Raw genomic sequence first — 15,998 nt, forward strand, 5'->3', positions numbered from 1 at the left:
AGGGCCCAACAACGACCTAAGTCTTGGCTTGATAGATTTGGGAGGAGGAAGGTCATGATGAAATAAAAGCCATATAAAGAACCACTAGAATTCTCACATTCTTCTGCTTCACACTGAGCTTAAGGAAATGCAAAACTATGCCAAGAGGTCAGATGAAGCAGCTGCTTATGATGCATCCATCCATTTACTTTTGAACATTATGCCTCTTAAAAAAAAAAAAAGTCAGCCTCTAATTAGTTAAAATTGAGACACTAAAACAAAGGCAAACAAAACCAGATAAGAAGCTGTGCTTACCTGCCCACCTCAAATTGTCCTGCAGTGGCCATTAAAACGATGGTTCTTAGGCCTCATCCCAACCACCTAGAGCCTCATCATCCCTATTTTTAACACACTGTTCAAGCAATTATTTGGCTTCCTAATTTTTTTTTTTGGAGGGGGGCAAGGCTTTCTGCAGAACTGTTGAGAATTTCTTCTTTAGTGGAGTCTTAGCTGAATGTCAATTTCACCTCTATTTTACCTTTTATATACTCTTGGGATATCTTAAAATGCAATGCCTTTCTATAAAAGGACAATATGAAGGATCTTTGTGGGGATGGAAATGTTCTGCATCTTGACTGTATCAATGTTAATATCCAGGTATGATACTGTACTACAGTTTTGCAGGAGGTTACCACTGGAGGAAACTGGTAAAGGATAAATCAGATTGATATTATTTTTTTACAACTGCATGTGAATATACAATCATCTCAAAAATAAAAATTTACTTTAAAAAGTGAAAAAGAAATGTGCCACCTTTCATGTGCAAAGAGGGGACTTTCCTTCATTTAGCAGCAATTTGCTTTTCCTCCATCTCTGCCCTCCTTATACCTTGCCTAGGAATTTGTTGCCTCTGGTAGCAAAATGCTGCAAGCAGATCATCCTAGGCCTATTTAGGGTTATTTACCCGGTATTTTGGGAAGATTCAGTCAGGCAGGGAATTGACTTACAGCCAAGTTTAGGAAATATTGATCAAAAGGGATCGATACGGCTGCTCAGGGAGTTCTTTGATGAGATCGGATCTTAAAAGACTAGTTAAAAGCTACAGAGTCAACGGCAACAAGAAGGATCTATCATTAGCTGAGTTCAGAGTAGGACCCAGGAGGCTCGAGTCACTGACCTGGAAGGATGGTGGGATATTAAGAGGCAGGAAAAACAAAGGACTCGTGCACTGTCCTTTTTCCTTTATCTTTGTTGTTAAAGAGAACCACTTTCAGTGGAAGTGGTAGACCAAGAGATGAAACAGGCAGGCAGGTTTTGAAGGCCAAGGTAATTACCTGTCATGATTGCAAGACTTTCCGTCCACACGAATTACATCAATCTGATGACACTGTCAATTCACTGTTACATCTTCTAAGAGATCACAGAAAAACAATGGATATTTACACGGTCAGTAAGTAACTGAGTTTCAAAAACGCAAAAAGCTAATCCCTTTAGTTCATGGAATTCTGAGTACGGTTTTGCCGGCAGATAGTATTCCAAAAGAAATGACTAATCTGTGAGCTCTCAGGAAGGAAGAAGGGGATCATCTCAAATGAATGATTCAATATGAAAATAACTCTCAATCTCTGCTCCTTTGAAAAGGGTGCTGTTGGTGCATGAATGCCTGAATGGAAGGGTGACTAGGCTGCAAGAGAAAGGGTGAGGGGATGGACAAGGTATGCAGGAGGGTTATTAGCTCACTGGTGATGGTGATGAACAAGGTTACAGACAACTGGTGTGGAGGAGGGACAGACAGACAGACAATACACTGCTGGTGGTGGGGGGTGACATCTTAGCAGTTCTAGATTTCGGAGTCCTGACTCTTCAACATCATCTAATAAGTCTCCTGTAGATGTGGATCAACAGGGTCCCAAGTGGTGGAATAGTTGGCAGTGAAAGGCCTTACAGTACAGACGGGCAGACAGACTTTGGGGTCAGAATTGAGCGACCACCTCTCAGCTGTGTGACCACTGGCAAGTTGCTTGGTTCGACCTAAGCCTGAGCTTCCCCATGTGAGAAAAGAGTATCACAGAGCAGTCAGGAAGATCAAATGACATGACATATGCAGAGTTTGAAGCACACACCTGGCTACTAGCCCCTGTATGTTTCTGTGGATCAGTGTCCACCTACCAGAGTTTCCAATATCACACGGCTAGACTGTCCTCTGTCCCACTCAACATTATAGCAATGCCTCCAATGAGAACACCATAGGTACACTGAATAATATTCACAGGAGGCAGATGAATCCAGAAGATACGTGGTGGTCAAAGTCCTGTTCAAAAGACGATGCTCCCAGCTGGGTACGGTTGTTCAGATTTTTTCAGACCAGCTCAGAAGTGATGGATTCCTGCCTGTCATCTGGTGAGATGTTTCCTTTAGAATGAATGTAACATAATTCATCTCCTGAACAGACATTCATTGAGCACTTGCTATTCATCAGGCATCGGGGAACAAAGGAGAGTGTGACACAAAGCTTAGATCTAAGGAATGTACCACCTCCAAGATGAGATGAATAAGAGAGGCATAAAACAGTGAGTATATCATTGACGTACACGGAGCGGGGGGAAGTAGTAGAACAGAGCACAGCGCCTAGCTCAACTGCAGAGCTGGGAGGGGGCAGTCAGAGTCCCTGGGAGAAGACAGCGATCATGAGCAGAGGCTTAAGGGATGAGCAGGAGTTGGGCAAAGAGGATGGGAGTGACAGCATCCTCAGCAGAAGGAACAGCATTTGCAAAGGCACAGATGGGAGTAACAGCAGGGTATGGTGAATGCCAGGAACTGCAAGCAGTTTGGTGTTGTAGGAGTTTAAACAGGAGGGTGAGAAATGGGGGGAAATACCCTAGTTGGAGCAACAGGACAGGAACAGATAGCGGGGGAATTCCAGAGAAGGCCTTGGACTTCATCCTATGGGTGATGGAGAACCCTGGCAGATATCAAGCCTTGCAAGGATGCAATCAGATGGCGTTTTAGAAAGATCACTCCAGTGTTTGTGAGGAGGATGAGCTTGTCAGGTGATAGGAGTCAGGGAGATCAGGAAAAGGGTACCTCTCAGCCAGAAAGAAGATGCTGCTACAGATCACTGTTGATAGAGAGGAAATGTGGATTGACAGACAGATGCTAAGAAGGCAAGCTGAACAGACCTGGAGACTGCCTGGATACACAGGGCGAAAGGGAGATGAGTTGATTATGACATAAATTCTTATCCTGGGTAGGAAGAAGAGAATCCAGGTGAAGTTACTTTTTTTTTTTCCCCAGTAAAACAGGATGACTTTAATTTTGACATGTGATGCTTGATATGTACAAGGATATACAGGTTGAAACGTCAGTATAAAAACTCACAAGAGTTGTCTGCATTAGAGAGAACAGCTTCAGAGTCAACAGCACTTATAAAATCTTAACAAGATGAGAAGAGTGGGTAGACTGATAAGTGAGAAAAGCAGCAGGCAGAGGAAGAACCCCTGAAAAACACCAATCCTTCACAGGCAGACAGGCACAGAGGCTGGTACAAAGAAGAAAAAGTACAAGGGCTAGAGTCAGAAATCCCAGAAATCAAGGGACTAGCTTCAAGAAGCTGGGAATGAGTGATTACCGTTGTCAGATGTAGTAGAGAAAGGTCTGCGAAGTTGAAGGATAAAAAGCGCACACTTCCTTTAACAATTAGGAGGTCGTGTATGTATGCTGGTTAGACCTCTTGGTTGCAAACAACTGAATCCACTCAAGTTACTTTAGGCAGAAAGGTATTTATTAGAGATTATCAGATAAGCATACACAATCTCCAGGAGGTCACAGACACAAGTGTGGAGGTCTCTGCCAGGATGAGCAGCTGCCAAGGCAAACACCCACCCTCACTGTAGGACTGTTACAGTGGAAACCCCCTGCCGTCTAGGACCAGGTCATAGAAGCCCTCACCCGAGCTGCCCTGGAGGAAGAAACACCTCGGCTACTGTGCCTACAAGTCGTGCCACTCTTCCTAAGAGCAGTCTCGTTCTAGGATGAGCTTGCTCCACACCACCTAACTGAATGTTCACGTCAGACTTCCAAAGTCCCATCACCTACCTCATCCACAAACGATACCTCTGTGCAGTGTCAAATGAAGATGGTGTCCAAAAAAAAAAAAAAGAAGCAAGAATAGTCTTTATTGCTCGGAAACACAATTGGAAAACTGTATCAATAAAATAAAAAGATTCAGAACACAATTACTTGTATGCAGCACAAACACTGAGGATCAAAATGTCTGCTAAAGGAAACACACGTAAACAAGGGCCTCAGGGAGAGTTTACAGATGATGGACTTGACCAGGCTGCGCGTGCATTTGATTCTCTCCTTCTGGATAGACTTTCGTGGTAACCCCTCCAAAAAAGGTCAGATTTCGGCTATAAACTATCTCAAAGCATGGCAGCACATGGTTTGTTTTGTTTTTTTTTTTAAAGGCTTAAGAGGGCCAAATTACCATTACATATATGCAAATGGCACAAGAATTGATTTCACAAAAATACTAAGGAAAGTATCCCGAGCCTACCTATCAAGAGGGAGAAAAATGTCCTACTTGGGAGCTTGGAATGGGGGGAAATAAATATTTTGGGACAAGTTTTATTCTAAAAGACAACATAACTGATTTCTGGTTCTACAAAAAGACTGTAGCGACACCCTCCTGTCCTCTTGCCCAGATGCTTTGGCACAACGTCACTAAAATTTTATATGCTTTAATTTGAGCCATCAATGGGTCTCAGATGCACGTTGCCTTATATACATATATATATATTTTTTTAAGTTTATTTATTTTAGCTTTTGGCCATGCCATGAGGCAATGCAAGATCTTAGTTTCTCAACCAGGGATCGAACCCATGCCCCCTGCAATGGAAGCGTGGCGTCTTAACTGCTGGACTGCCAGGGAAGTCCCTGTAGGTTGCTTCTTAAAATAAGGAAGTCTAGGATAAAAACCAACCCTCAAACTCTGCATAGTCTGACAGTGTGTGTTCATAATTATGTCTTCTGAAATCATGCAAGTTAGCAGCACCAATCATTAAGACATTAAAAAATTAATCTTGTACTTGAGCAGTAACTTCTATAAAGACAAATGCTATGCGATTTATGATTAACAAAACTGCTAAAATTCAAAGTGGCTAAACTGCTTTAAGATAGGAAATTCAACATCTCCCTGTGTTTATATAACCTCTAACATGTTACATACTTTATTTAGCTTCTGAAAGAGGTAATCCTCTGTTAGAGGAAGTCTGAATGTTATGTGCTCAGCCTAAACATATTAAATGTTGATAAATCACAGAATTTTAGAGCTAGAGAAGAACTTGTGCTCATTTAGTCCAACCTGCTCTTTTCAGGTAGGGAAAACGAGGCCAACAGAGGGAAAGTGGTTTGTCCAAGATCACACAATGACAGCAGCTGGGCCCCAGTGACCCCAATCCCCACCGCGGTACTACATGATACTCTCTCTACAGAGCAATCTTCCCAAGTTTTCCTGGGTTTATTTGGTCCCATTCATTAAATAACAAAGAAACATAAGGTACACGGCAATACAATAAACACAGACTTATACTCCAATTTTAAAATCAGAATATCAAAACGATTCCTGAGCCTTTAACTACCTTCATTTTATTGAGAATGCAGTCCACAGTGAGTTATGACTACCTATCGTGGTTACGTGCAAATATTTACACGGACATTGAAAACACCCTTCAGAACTATTCCTCGGAGACATTGCTATAACCACGTCCATGTGATGCCAAGGCACTTTCCATGGGATGGAATGAAAGTACGATGGTGAATGGGAGTAAGACGCTTCAGTCTCTCAAAGTGCAGTCATGACTTTATCTCGATACATCACACTTTGCTTTCCTCCTAAGTTCTTCTGGTTCTGGTCGTGGACATAATCGAAATGGCTGTCATCTCCACTGGCCGACGCTTTCCAATGTGGCCTGTCATCCTGAAAGGATGGCCTGTTTTGTTTGCAGAGGGAGCAGTTAGTGGGGGGGGGGGGGTATGGAAGACAATCAGAGAATTGAGCGAAGCAACATAAGCGCAAAGGAAACGGGCAGGGGTAACCATGAACTACATGAATGCAGATGGCTTTCAGAAGAAACGCACAGATTCTCTACTTTCAAGTGTTTTTTTAAGTTCAGATGGTCTGGTCCTCTATCAACTTCCAAGCTGAGAACAGCGCTGCCTGTGGCTGGGCCATCATCCCTCCAAGGGTGTCTAAGGATCCAGTCAGTCTGGGAAAAGCTAGGTGATGGTGAAAAAGGTTCCTTTCCTATGGGAATTCTCAGAGCTGTTGCCATGGGAACATACACTGTGAATGCCTTATTCAGCCTCTTCTAAAAGTGCTGGACCAAATACCATTCTCTTTTCATGGAGAGTCTGATAAAATACCATATGCTGGGTCCCACCCCCAGAGATTCTGATGCTGGAGGCCTGGGGTGGGGCTGGGACTCCACATGGTCAAGCTCCCAGGTGGCACAGATGCTGCTGGGCATCAGGGCCACCTGTGAGCTGCACTGGCCCAGCCTTCCTGGCATTCCCAGCGAAGACTGCCTCGCAAGGAAACCAACGTGGTAAAATAGGCGAAAATCAGTGTTACGTTTTATAGGCATGAGGTTAAATTAAAAAGCATTTATATGAATCTCTTCCATGCCTCATGTTTGGAAAAGAAATGGTCTCTGCAATACAGAAACTTTTAGAGGTATTAGTTCACTAGTCTAACTTGCTTTTCAATGTTCCATGGACATCAAGTGCTTATGATCAAACCGCACTGTCGTCCTACAGCATCCGCAACAGACGGGGTAAGAAAGATCAAGAACTAACTGCTCTCCTTGGCCTTGTTCTGAACAGATGTATTCCCATCACTCCGTTCACCATACTCTCTCAAGGAGCCAGGCTCGCAATCTCACTAAGAAATAACTTTATACAAACTGAATTCGCCAACTATGTTTCTGAAAGAGCTTCACACATAAACACCCATTAAGACTGATCTGAAATTCAAATCTTAAAAGGAATGTTTGCTTTTATGAAGCTGGCATTAAAAAAAAAATCCCAAGCTTAATCATAAATACAACAAAGCAGATGCCAGTTTACCTGGGAAGGACCACGGTGGGTTAGGACACAGGTGGGCAAACACGGCCCTCAGCCTAAACCCCACTGTCTGTTTTCATAAATAAGCTTTCCAGGAACACAGACAGGCCCATTCACTTCTGTATCCTTTGCGGCTGCTTTCAAGCTATTCAATACAATAGCAGGGTTGAGCAGTTGTGATAGAGATCACAAAGCTGAAAATACTGACCATCTGGACCTTTACAGAAAAATTTACTGACCCCAAGGTTTAGAAAAAAAATTCACCATCACAGAAAGCAACCCTCTACTCCATCCTTGGTGGGAAAAAAAAAAATCCTTTCAAAAAAGTGCCACAACAAAAATCCCTGAGCTTTAATCTGTCCTGAATTCTCAGGACAGAAAAATGTTACTTAAACTCTAAGCAACATTTCAAACAGAAAACCAAATCCCAAACACCTGAGGTTAGACTGACTAAAATAAAACAAAACCAAAAAAATCCCCTCCCAGTTCATTTTATTTCATCAAGCATACATTTAGTAAATCTAGATCCATTCCTGGCTTCTTTTGCTTTGCAAATTACTCATCTCTTCCAGGACAAGACAACTCTTTTAACAGTGGTTTCTGATGCAGAATTTCAATTCACCACAGAGTAGGAAAGGAGAGCTTGGAAAAGGACAGTAGAAGTAGAAAAGGACAGCTCTGGGAGCTCAGGTACTTACCTTACGTTGGGAGAGTGGGGGTGCCACCGAGGTTGGCCGGGGTGGAGATTGGGATGATACTGAGGCTAGAAATAAAATACCAAACTGGATTACTCGATGCCCTTGGTTTCAACGGTCTTCACTGGCTATGGATGGAGAGGCTCTCATTGGTGCCTGGCTAGGGGAGTGGAAGTTTCCCAGGATATCAAGTTTCCCCCATGACAAAGGTTGGGGGGCTGCCCTCTAAGAAGAAAGGTGGAAAGCATCTGCCTTGAAAGGGTGCCCCAGAGCACCTGGGGCCAGGCAGCATTCATCTCTCCCGAGGGAGCCGAAGGAAGGGGCCAGAGAAACGGGGAGAATGGGGGTAATTTATTCTTTAGAAACAATTCCTGCCATTGCTGAAAAGGACGACAACTGTGTGTAAACAGTCACACTGCAAACAGGACTGGACAGGGGATGACGCCAAGGGAGCAGGACTGTGCGCGAACTCTTTCTCTCGTTTAAATACTTTTCCATCAGGTGATCCAAAAGTAAACATCCCCCAGAAACAAACAAAACCACAAACCATCTAGATCCTGATAAAACAGAGAGAGAGAGACGTAGTTTGCCCATTTTAACATGGAGGGGAAAAAAAAAAAAAAATGGACCCAGACGGGTGACTCACAAAAATGGCCAGGGGTCAAGACAAGGCAGGCTTGGGTGGGTGGCAGGCTGCCTGCAGCTCCACTTCTGGCCTGCAGGGGGCAGCAGCCATAGACACTGCCAGAAGTCCTGGGGCTTCGCAGGCCTCAACTTTCTATGGGGCAGATGAGGCTTTCCTGACATTGAAGTCACTACAGTCTAGCCACTATTATTCTTTTCATCATTTCTCCTCCTTCTCCCTCCCTGATGTTTCTGTTAATAAGAAGGAGTCCATTTTCTACTACGGAAAATTCTCAGCCATTCTGTTCATTCAGGGTCTCTGGACCTGAGATGCCCTCCTGGCCTACTGTGTACTCAGCGGCCTCTCTACTTCAAAGATGTCGGTCAGCAAGACCACAGCCACCAAAGGACATCCTACGGGAAAGTGGAATCTGGAGGAAAATCTCAGTAGCAGAGTCTGAAAGCTGACCAGGGCTTTAGAATCTCCTGGAAATCATCTCTGCACATGTCTCTCTTTTAGGGGCTGCAGAAGACCAGAGAAGTGATAGATGACTCGCCCAGAGCTGGGCAGTTTCAGGCTTTTCAATCACACAGCTAGGCTCCAAATGAGGCTCCGCCAACTGGGTCTGCAACAAGAGACTAAGCTAGACTAGAAATGGATCTTCTAACACCTCGTCTTCAAACACAACCAAGTCAGATGCACTGGAGAGAGGTGGTCACCCTATCCATAAAGCCCTGGAAGAAGGATATTCCAGAACCTTCCTTGTTCTCCTTCAGAAAATTATATACCCTCTAAAGCTGTCCACCTGATGCGAAGAGCTGACTCATTGGAAAAGACCCTGATGCTGGGAAAGATTGAAGGCGAGAGGAGAAGGGGACGACAGAGGATGAGATGGTTTGATGACATCACCGACTCAACGGACATGAGTTTGAGTAAACTCCGGGAGTTGGTAATGGACAGGGAAGCCTGGCGTGCTGCAGTACATGGGGTCACAAAGAGTCGGACACGACTGAGCGACTGAAATGAACTGAAAGCTGTCGAGGAGCATTTTTTAAAGTTAATCCACATGGTTCTTAACCAGGGCAATTATGCCCCCCTGGGGACAACTGTAAGGAGGCATGTGCAGTTTTGCTTATCATAACGACTGGAGGGTTACCTGTAACTCATTGGCAGAGAAGAGGGAAGCTCAACCTCCTGGAAGTCTAAGGACAGTCCCAAGCAGTGAAGAACTGTCCCTCCCCAAATGCCAAGAGCCCTCTCATTGAGAGCACAGCAATCCATAGTCCGCATTTGGCTCGGCTTGCTGAGTTCAGAGTAACAACAATGCTACAACACTGTCTTCCTGGAAGCCCTTCTCAGCACTCAGATGCTTATCAGGCCACTTCTCAGGGTGTTCTCTGCCGACTCAATTTATTCCCAACACAGCACCTGTAAGGCTGGCAAGGGGAAAGGGCCAGTGGTTGCCAAAGATGTTAAGAGATGAATACCATCCGGGTAACGGTTTTCGTGGATTTGATCTTAATGAACAACTGCCTTGACGCTCACTCGGAGCAGAGAATGCAGAGAAAGGGCACACCTGTGAGGCCGCCAGGGCAGAGGCAGTACTAAGTCGGGAATGCTTTGCTTTGCTTATTTTTATCTTTTTCTCTACTTCAAGCACTAGTGACCCATCGACAACATTCTAGCCACTCACACCTGAAAGTCCCTCAAAAAAAATATCTGTAACCAAGAAGACCCAAGAACCCAAAGAAGTCAAGGAGATTGGCAAACCTGGCCTTTGCACTACCAGATACAAAGCACTTTTTACACTTATTCACAACTCGGAAGTCACATCCAGGTTCTGCACACAAGAAATAAAGATTTCACGTACAGAAGACAGTATCATAAAATTCTGAAACATCACTTGGCGGTCTCATAAAGATAATGTACACTGGACTGGGATCTCAGTCCCATCTAAGGAATTAATTAATCTACAGTAACGAAAGATCCAGAAAGAGACTGATTAAAATAAGGCTCCAAAGTGAACTCATCATGGAGTATTTAATTACTTGTGACATTCAAAACCAGACTGGTGACAGGACACAGAAACCCAGGAGAGGAGTGTCCCTTGGACATTCACACCTGCCCAGGACAAGAAAACTGGCCCCACATTAGGGGGTCATCAGACATGGGTGCTGCCTCTTGGTCCAAGACAACCAAGGAAGCCAGGAACACACCATCAGCTCAGGGTCCTTGCCTGGTCACTCATGAGAACCACCTTCAAGGCCCTGATGCTTGCCAATACCAGATCCTGCCCACCCTAGAGTTTCAGATTCAACCAGTCCAGGGTGAGCCCCAAGCACCAGTTAGTTTTTTAAAGCTTGCCAGATGGTTTGAACGTGCAGCGGGGCTGCACGATTTCCAATGAGGGGCTCAGAGAAGGCTCTTTGAAGGTGATGGTTTCCCAGCAGATGAGTGCAGGTGAAGGAATAGTGGGAAAAAATTATGGGGCAAAGATGATGTGATTCTCTAAGACCTGAACCCATGCTGTATCCTAAGGAGCAGAGACAATACATACAAAAGTTAAGTTGGACCCAGGTTGCGGAAGGCTGTGAACAACCAGTGAGAGCTACCTATGGGCCGTGGCTGACGGGCAGGCACGGGGTTTGGGCCAGCAGCCATGGAAACCCACCTTTGCTCCTTCTGCAGGTAACAGGCCTAGCACGGTGCATATAAAGCAGGTTCTAGAAACTACCACTCCACGAATGGTAATGGACCCACCACCAATAGAAAGTGGTGGAGAAGACTAGCTGTTTTTATGGGGATTGCGGGGGGGGGGGGGGGGCTGTCCAATAGTCAAATGATTTTTGGGGAAACCCTAGATTTTAAAAACAAACAAACATGTGTCTTCCTTGAAGGACTTCTTGGTACTTTTGACACCCCAAAGGGCACTGGAAGATCCAAGAAAAGAATGAAGGACGAAGCATTTCCCAAATGTGTGACCACATCCTTTCCTGGAGGCACATCTCCAGGGACTCATGTTCCCTGGGCCTAGAACACCTGGACAACAACTGCCTCCCGAGAGGACCCCTGAGAGGCTGTGTCTGACCACCCAGAAAGTTTGGACGTATGTCCCTGTTTCTTGCCAGTGGACAAGGTAAAGAAAAACAGGCAGCTCAGAAAACCAAGAAGAAGGAGGGGTTGTAGAGAAGGTTCTCTTCTTACTGTTTTCTAAAAAAAAAAAAAAAAAAAAAAAAACACGTATTGCTGTTATTTCTTCAAAACCTGGTTACAAGCATAATGACTGCTCAGTGTGGAGAATTTAGACACTTTAAGAAATATGACATGAAAACCTTTAAAAGCAATAGCTCACCTGGTAATTATGGACTTCAGGATTTGTTTTAGAGCTAAAAAAAGAAAAAGAAAAATTGTAATAGCCTGTAAAGCAGATTGATTACTGATTTATTTAACAGCTATAAACTAATTTAGGATGCTGGCTACTCTGTTAGCAACTTTTACAAATCCTATTTCTTTTTGGTTACCAGCAGTTTAACCGAGTACATAATTGGGGAAACTAAATAGCAGCTCTCATTAGTCACTTAAAGCTCACAAATTTTAAAAAAGCTCACAAATAAAAATATCTAGGTAAGATCCCAGAATCCCAGTTGTGATGTTACATTTTGGAGGTAAAAAAGAGGTCCTTTCACAGTTGGGCAAACCAAGTAACTTTAGTGCCCGTTTCAGGTTGCCCTGGCATCGCTGGGTGGCCCATGGTATCAGGCAGCTCCAGTGACGCCCAGGGCTTTCTCCAGTTGACAGAAGAGTCGCGGGTCCCTTCTGAGCATCCACCACCACGGGCCCCACTTCTCTCAACAAGGCAGCCATGACATGGCCACCACTCTGGAAGGTTCGTTCCATATAAAGTTCTGTCCTGGGAACTTCACATCTTGTCATTTAATCCACACAGCAAGGCTATGAGGTGCATACGTGTTACCACCTCATTTTATAGATAAAGGAATGGTTGTCTAACAGAGGAGTTATAACACTTGCTGGCTAGTCCACGGCAGAGACATTCTTTGCATAATCTCTAGGCCCCCTTTCTGCTAAGCCACCCTGGCTCTCTGAGAACCTGAGGAAAGCTTCCAGGCTCCTCATGCATGATCCTATGTTGACGGAATCTGAAGTCTAACCACTCTGGTCAGAAGTATGGACAGAGACAGCTGGTGTGAAACACAATGCTTGGCCAGAGAAGCCACAAACCAACCCAAGCACAGCTATCGGGCTATGTTGCTAGGGTGGCATGTTCAAAATCAAGGTTTCTCCAGCAATGAGAAGGAAACCCATCATGGCTATGAGTCTTGCTTGAGGTCCAAATAGTCCTGGGCTCCAGTTTTCAGAGAGGGCAGTGCACAGCGCCAGGCTCTAGGCCAGATTCGCCCCCTGCTGCCCTTCCCCAGGAGGGCTAAGTGTCTGCAAGATGCCGTACTCCTGGCATTACCTCGGTCCTCAGAGCGCAATTGTATCCCCAGCTCCCACAGCACTCCTCCCCACCCCAGGATCCCACAGGCTGTGAAGAGCAATTGAACAGCTGCGAACAGTGGTTATTAGCTCATTTGTTCCTAAAGGGTATATTTACTGGGGTTGGTTTTTTCCCTTGGTGGAGTTGTTTTTTTTTTCTTTTAGCTTGTTGTAGTTCCTGATATATATAATCTCTACTAGATGCTATGAGGAAAATGTAATTTTATTAGGGAAAAACAAACAATCACTTCCTGAGTGAGCAAAGGAAAGAAACATAAGTCATAAGCCCCTGAGAATGAAAAGCAAGACACACACTACCCAACACAGGGATCCTGGAAACACAGCAAGCTTGTGGGCCTAAAACTAACCCACGTGGGATCCCTGAGCTCTCCTCTTATTCTCGAGGTCCAAGCCTGGTGTGGAGCAGTTCAACAGGCCCCTCGGGGCCTTCGTGAGATGCTGGGAACTGAACCCAGACACAGGAGTCAGACACCTGATGCCCAGCCGAACGAACAGCCCCGCAGGCAGCGTGTGCAATCAGAGATGCAAAGCTGAGTTTTCCAGCTGTGTTAACACAAGGGCCAGCTACATTCTCCAGAACCTTGGGGTCCCTGAGGTGTCTTGAGGCTGCCTGGGGGTGGGGTGGGGTGATGAGCAGCAGGTGCCAGTCCTGCCCTCAGGTCCCAGCTCAGCAGCATCCAGAATAACGCCAACTGGTCTGTTCTCTGTCCTGGAAAACCTTCCATGGCAGGTTTCCCCTAGGGGGCCAAAGCCAGAGGCTAAAGAAGTTTGAAAAATACTTGATCGAGCCCAACCTCTTTGTTTTCAGATGAGAAAAAGGAATGCCCAGAGCTGGTTAGTGCACCACTGGGGCTGGGCAAGAGGCCTCCCAACGTCTCATCACCAGCTCGCTCCTCCGCATGCTCCGCCAACTGCTCAGGGTGCACAGCGCCCCAGAGCTGTGCCGACCTCAAAGACCACCCTCTCCAGCAGCCTGAGCCCTATGCCTGGGACGGCCAGAGACTTCCTAAACAGGACCACCAGTGGCTGAAGCTCGGACCCAGGGGCTGAAACAATTATAGTCTGGGGTTCTCTAATATAATAGCTGTCCACCAACATCAAAACTCACATAAGAAAGCAATTGTTTCAGGGAGAGAAAGGCACATACTAAGTGGGACAGACCTGGGACCTAGATCCTCTAGGGAGCTTTAAAACCACAGATGCCGGGTCCCCACCCCCAGAGACTGATTAGCCTGGGGTGCGGCCTGGCTGAGGCTGTCACCAGCTCAGCAGGTGATTTCAATGTATAGGAAAGATGTAGGCCACCTGTGTGGTGGGGACAGGGCGGCAAACCACGCCCCACGGGCCAAACCTGGCCCACCTGCTTTTGTGAGTAAAATTTAATTGGAACACAGTCCCGGTCGTTCACTGACATCCTGTCTGTGTTGCTTTCATGCTCTAAGGACAGAGCAGAGTGGTCCTGAGACAGACAGCAGAGCCCACAACATCTAAAATATTTACTACCTGGCACTTGACAGAAAAAGTTCGCTGACATCCGCACTAGAGACTTTCAGCCTCATGACGAGTTCTCTTCCTGCAGGAATGTCACTGGGTGTCTGATAAAGGTCTTCCACGTGGTCTGACATAAAACCCGCATGTCACCGAGCGAACCCAGCTTTTCTCCGGGAGCTTTGGCGTTTCCATGGCATGGCCCCTCTTTCCCACCACCGCCGGCAGAGCCGTTAGCGCACCCTGTCTGTCCCACACATGCCGATCACCTTCATCACCACTGTTACAATACCCAGAGCACAAAGCCACTCGAGCAAAGCAGCTGTGCTTTCCAAAGTAACAAACCATCTTGGAACGTTCTATTGTGTACTTGTTGAAAGCCAGGTGGACCATATAGCCTGGCAGCAGAAAAAGGGGGTGGGGGTGGGGACCATCAAGGGCCTCCCTTCATGATTTAATTGTATTAAGGATAAACATCACCACTGCAAATAAATACAATAATTCGACAGCAGAGCTGTCCCCAGACTCTGCGGGCACTTACCAGAACTGAGCTGCTATCACTGGGTTACTTGCTTTAAAGGAAAAACAGAAAAAATAAGACATTTTAGAGAGCTTGACCACTTTGGACCACTTTTTACCAATGACTGCGGAAGAGACTTCCATGATCTCAGAGCAGTCCTGATCCCAGGAGGCAGACTCTTCATCCTGGTTACTTCTCCTTTCTGGAGAAAACATACATCACCTTCTTGCTGGGCCCCACCCTCTGATTCGCTCTGAAAATGATCGCTGAGCTAGTTCTCAGGACCAGGAGCCCTAGGACGCAGAGACGAGACAGTCCCTGCTCTCAAGGAGCTCACAGTCTTCCTACAGATAGAGACTGCATCAGGAGATACTACAAACGGAAATACAAGCATGAGCCTGTGCAGGGGAGCTCAGGGCAGACGCCTCCAACCCAGTCCGGGTGTGAGTCTGGAGAAGGATCATGGACAGAGATAGATCTTGTGTATCTAGACTCCATTTTGTTGTGTGAAAACTGGAGCACGGAAAATCATTACATGTTTCCCGAAGAGGCCAGAACTCTGCCTGGAGAAAATGTCAGGAAAATAAAGGAGGAAAAGAGATTGGAGACCAGGAAGGGAAGTGGAGGAGAAGCACAGAACCATGGAGTCAAGGCCCCTCCCGACTGCAGCAGCCACAGCCTTTGGGTCTGCACACCTCCAGGGGCTGGGGACTCACTCTCTAAAGAGGGAGCACTATCTCTGGCCGGCCACATGAGAAAGTTCTTCCTTATACCGGGGTGTTTCTGGGCAGCTTGAACCAGTTGGCTATAAGCACAGTGCTCGCCAGGGAGGTGAACACAGCTCTTGGGACAGAGCATGCTCTCGTCTCTCTCCCCACCCCATCACCCGTCACTCCCAGCTCCTGCAATCAGTCACCCTTCATGGATCCACCACCCTCCCTGGACACACCCCCACCCTCTCAACCTCTGGCCTTTCTTGAAAGTAAGGCCACATTCCCTGGGCTCTGGGGATTCCCCCCCAGAGAAGCAGCCAAGAATGTCTTTAGAG

The 15,998-nt window shown here is 46.0% G+C and overlaps 1 protein-coding gene across 3 annotated transcripts in view; it reads right to left on the reverse strand.

Moving 5' to 3' along the window:
* The window catches only part of EPB41L4B (erythrocyte membrane protein band 4.1 like 4B), a 170,608-nt gene that overhangs the window by 59,763 nt on the left and 94,847 nt on the right, over positions 1 to 15,998 (reverse strand). For 2 of the 3 annotated variants that reach the window (XM_055579252.1, XM_055579253.1), the window contains exons 13-15: positions 14,972 to 15,002; positions 11,777 to 11,810; positions 7,803 to 7,867 (exon numbers count right to left, since the gene is read on the reverse strand). In XM_055579252.1, coding sequence (XP_055435227.1) covers positions 7,803 to 7,867; positions 11,777 to 11,810; positions 14,972 to 15,002 — 130 coding nt within the window. Of the gene's footprint in view, positions 1 to 4,125; positions 5,973 to 7,802; positions 7,868 to 11,776; positions 11,811 to 14,971; positions 15,003 to 15,998 lie in introns of those variants that run through there. The other variant, XM_055579251.1, reaches the window with a different exon arrangement.

Source organism: Bubalus kerabau, chromosome 4 (genome assembly GCF_029407905.1).
Source record: "Bubalus kerabau isolate K-KA32 ecotype Philippines breed swamp buffalo chromosome 4, PCC_UOA_SB_1v2, whole genome shotgun sequence".
NCBI classification, from domain to species: domain Eukaryota; kingdom Metazoa; phylum Chordata; class Mammalia; order Artiodactyla; family Bovidae; genus Bubalus; species Bubalus kerabau.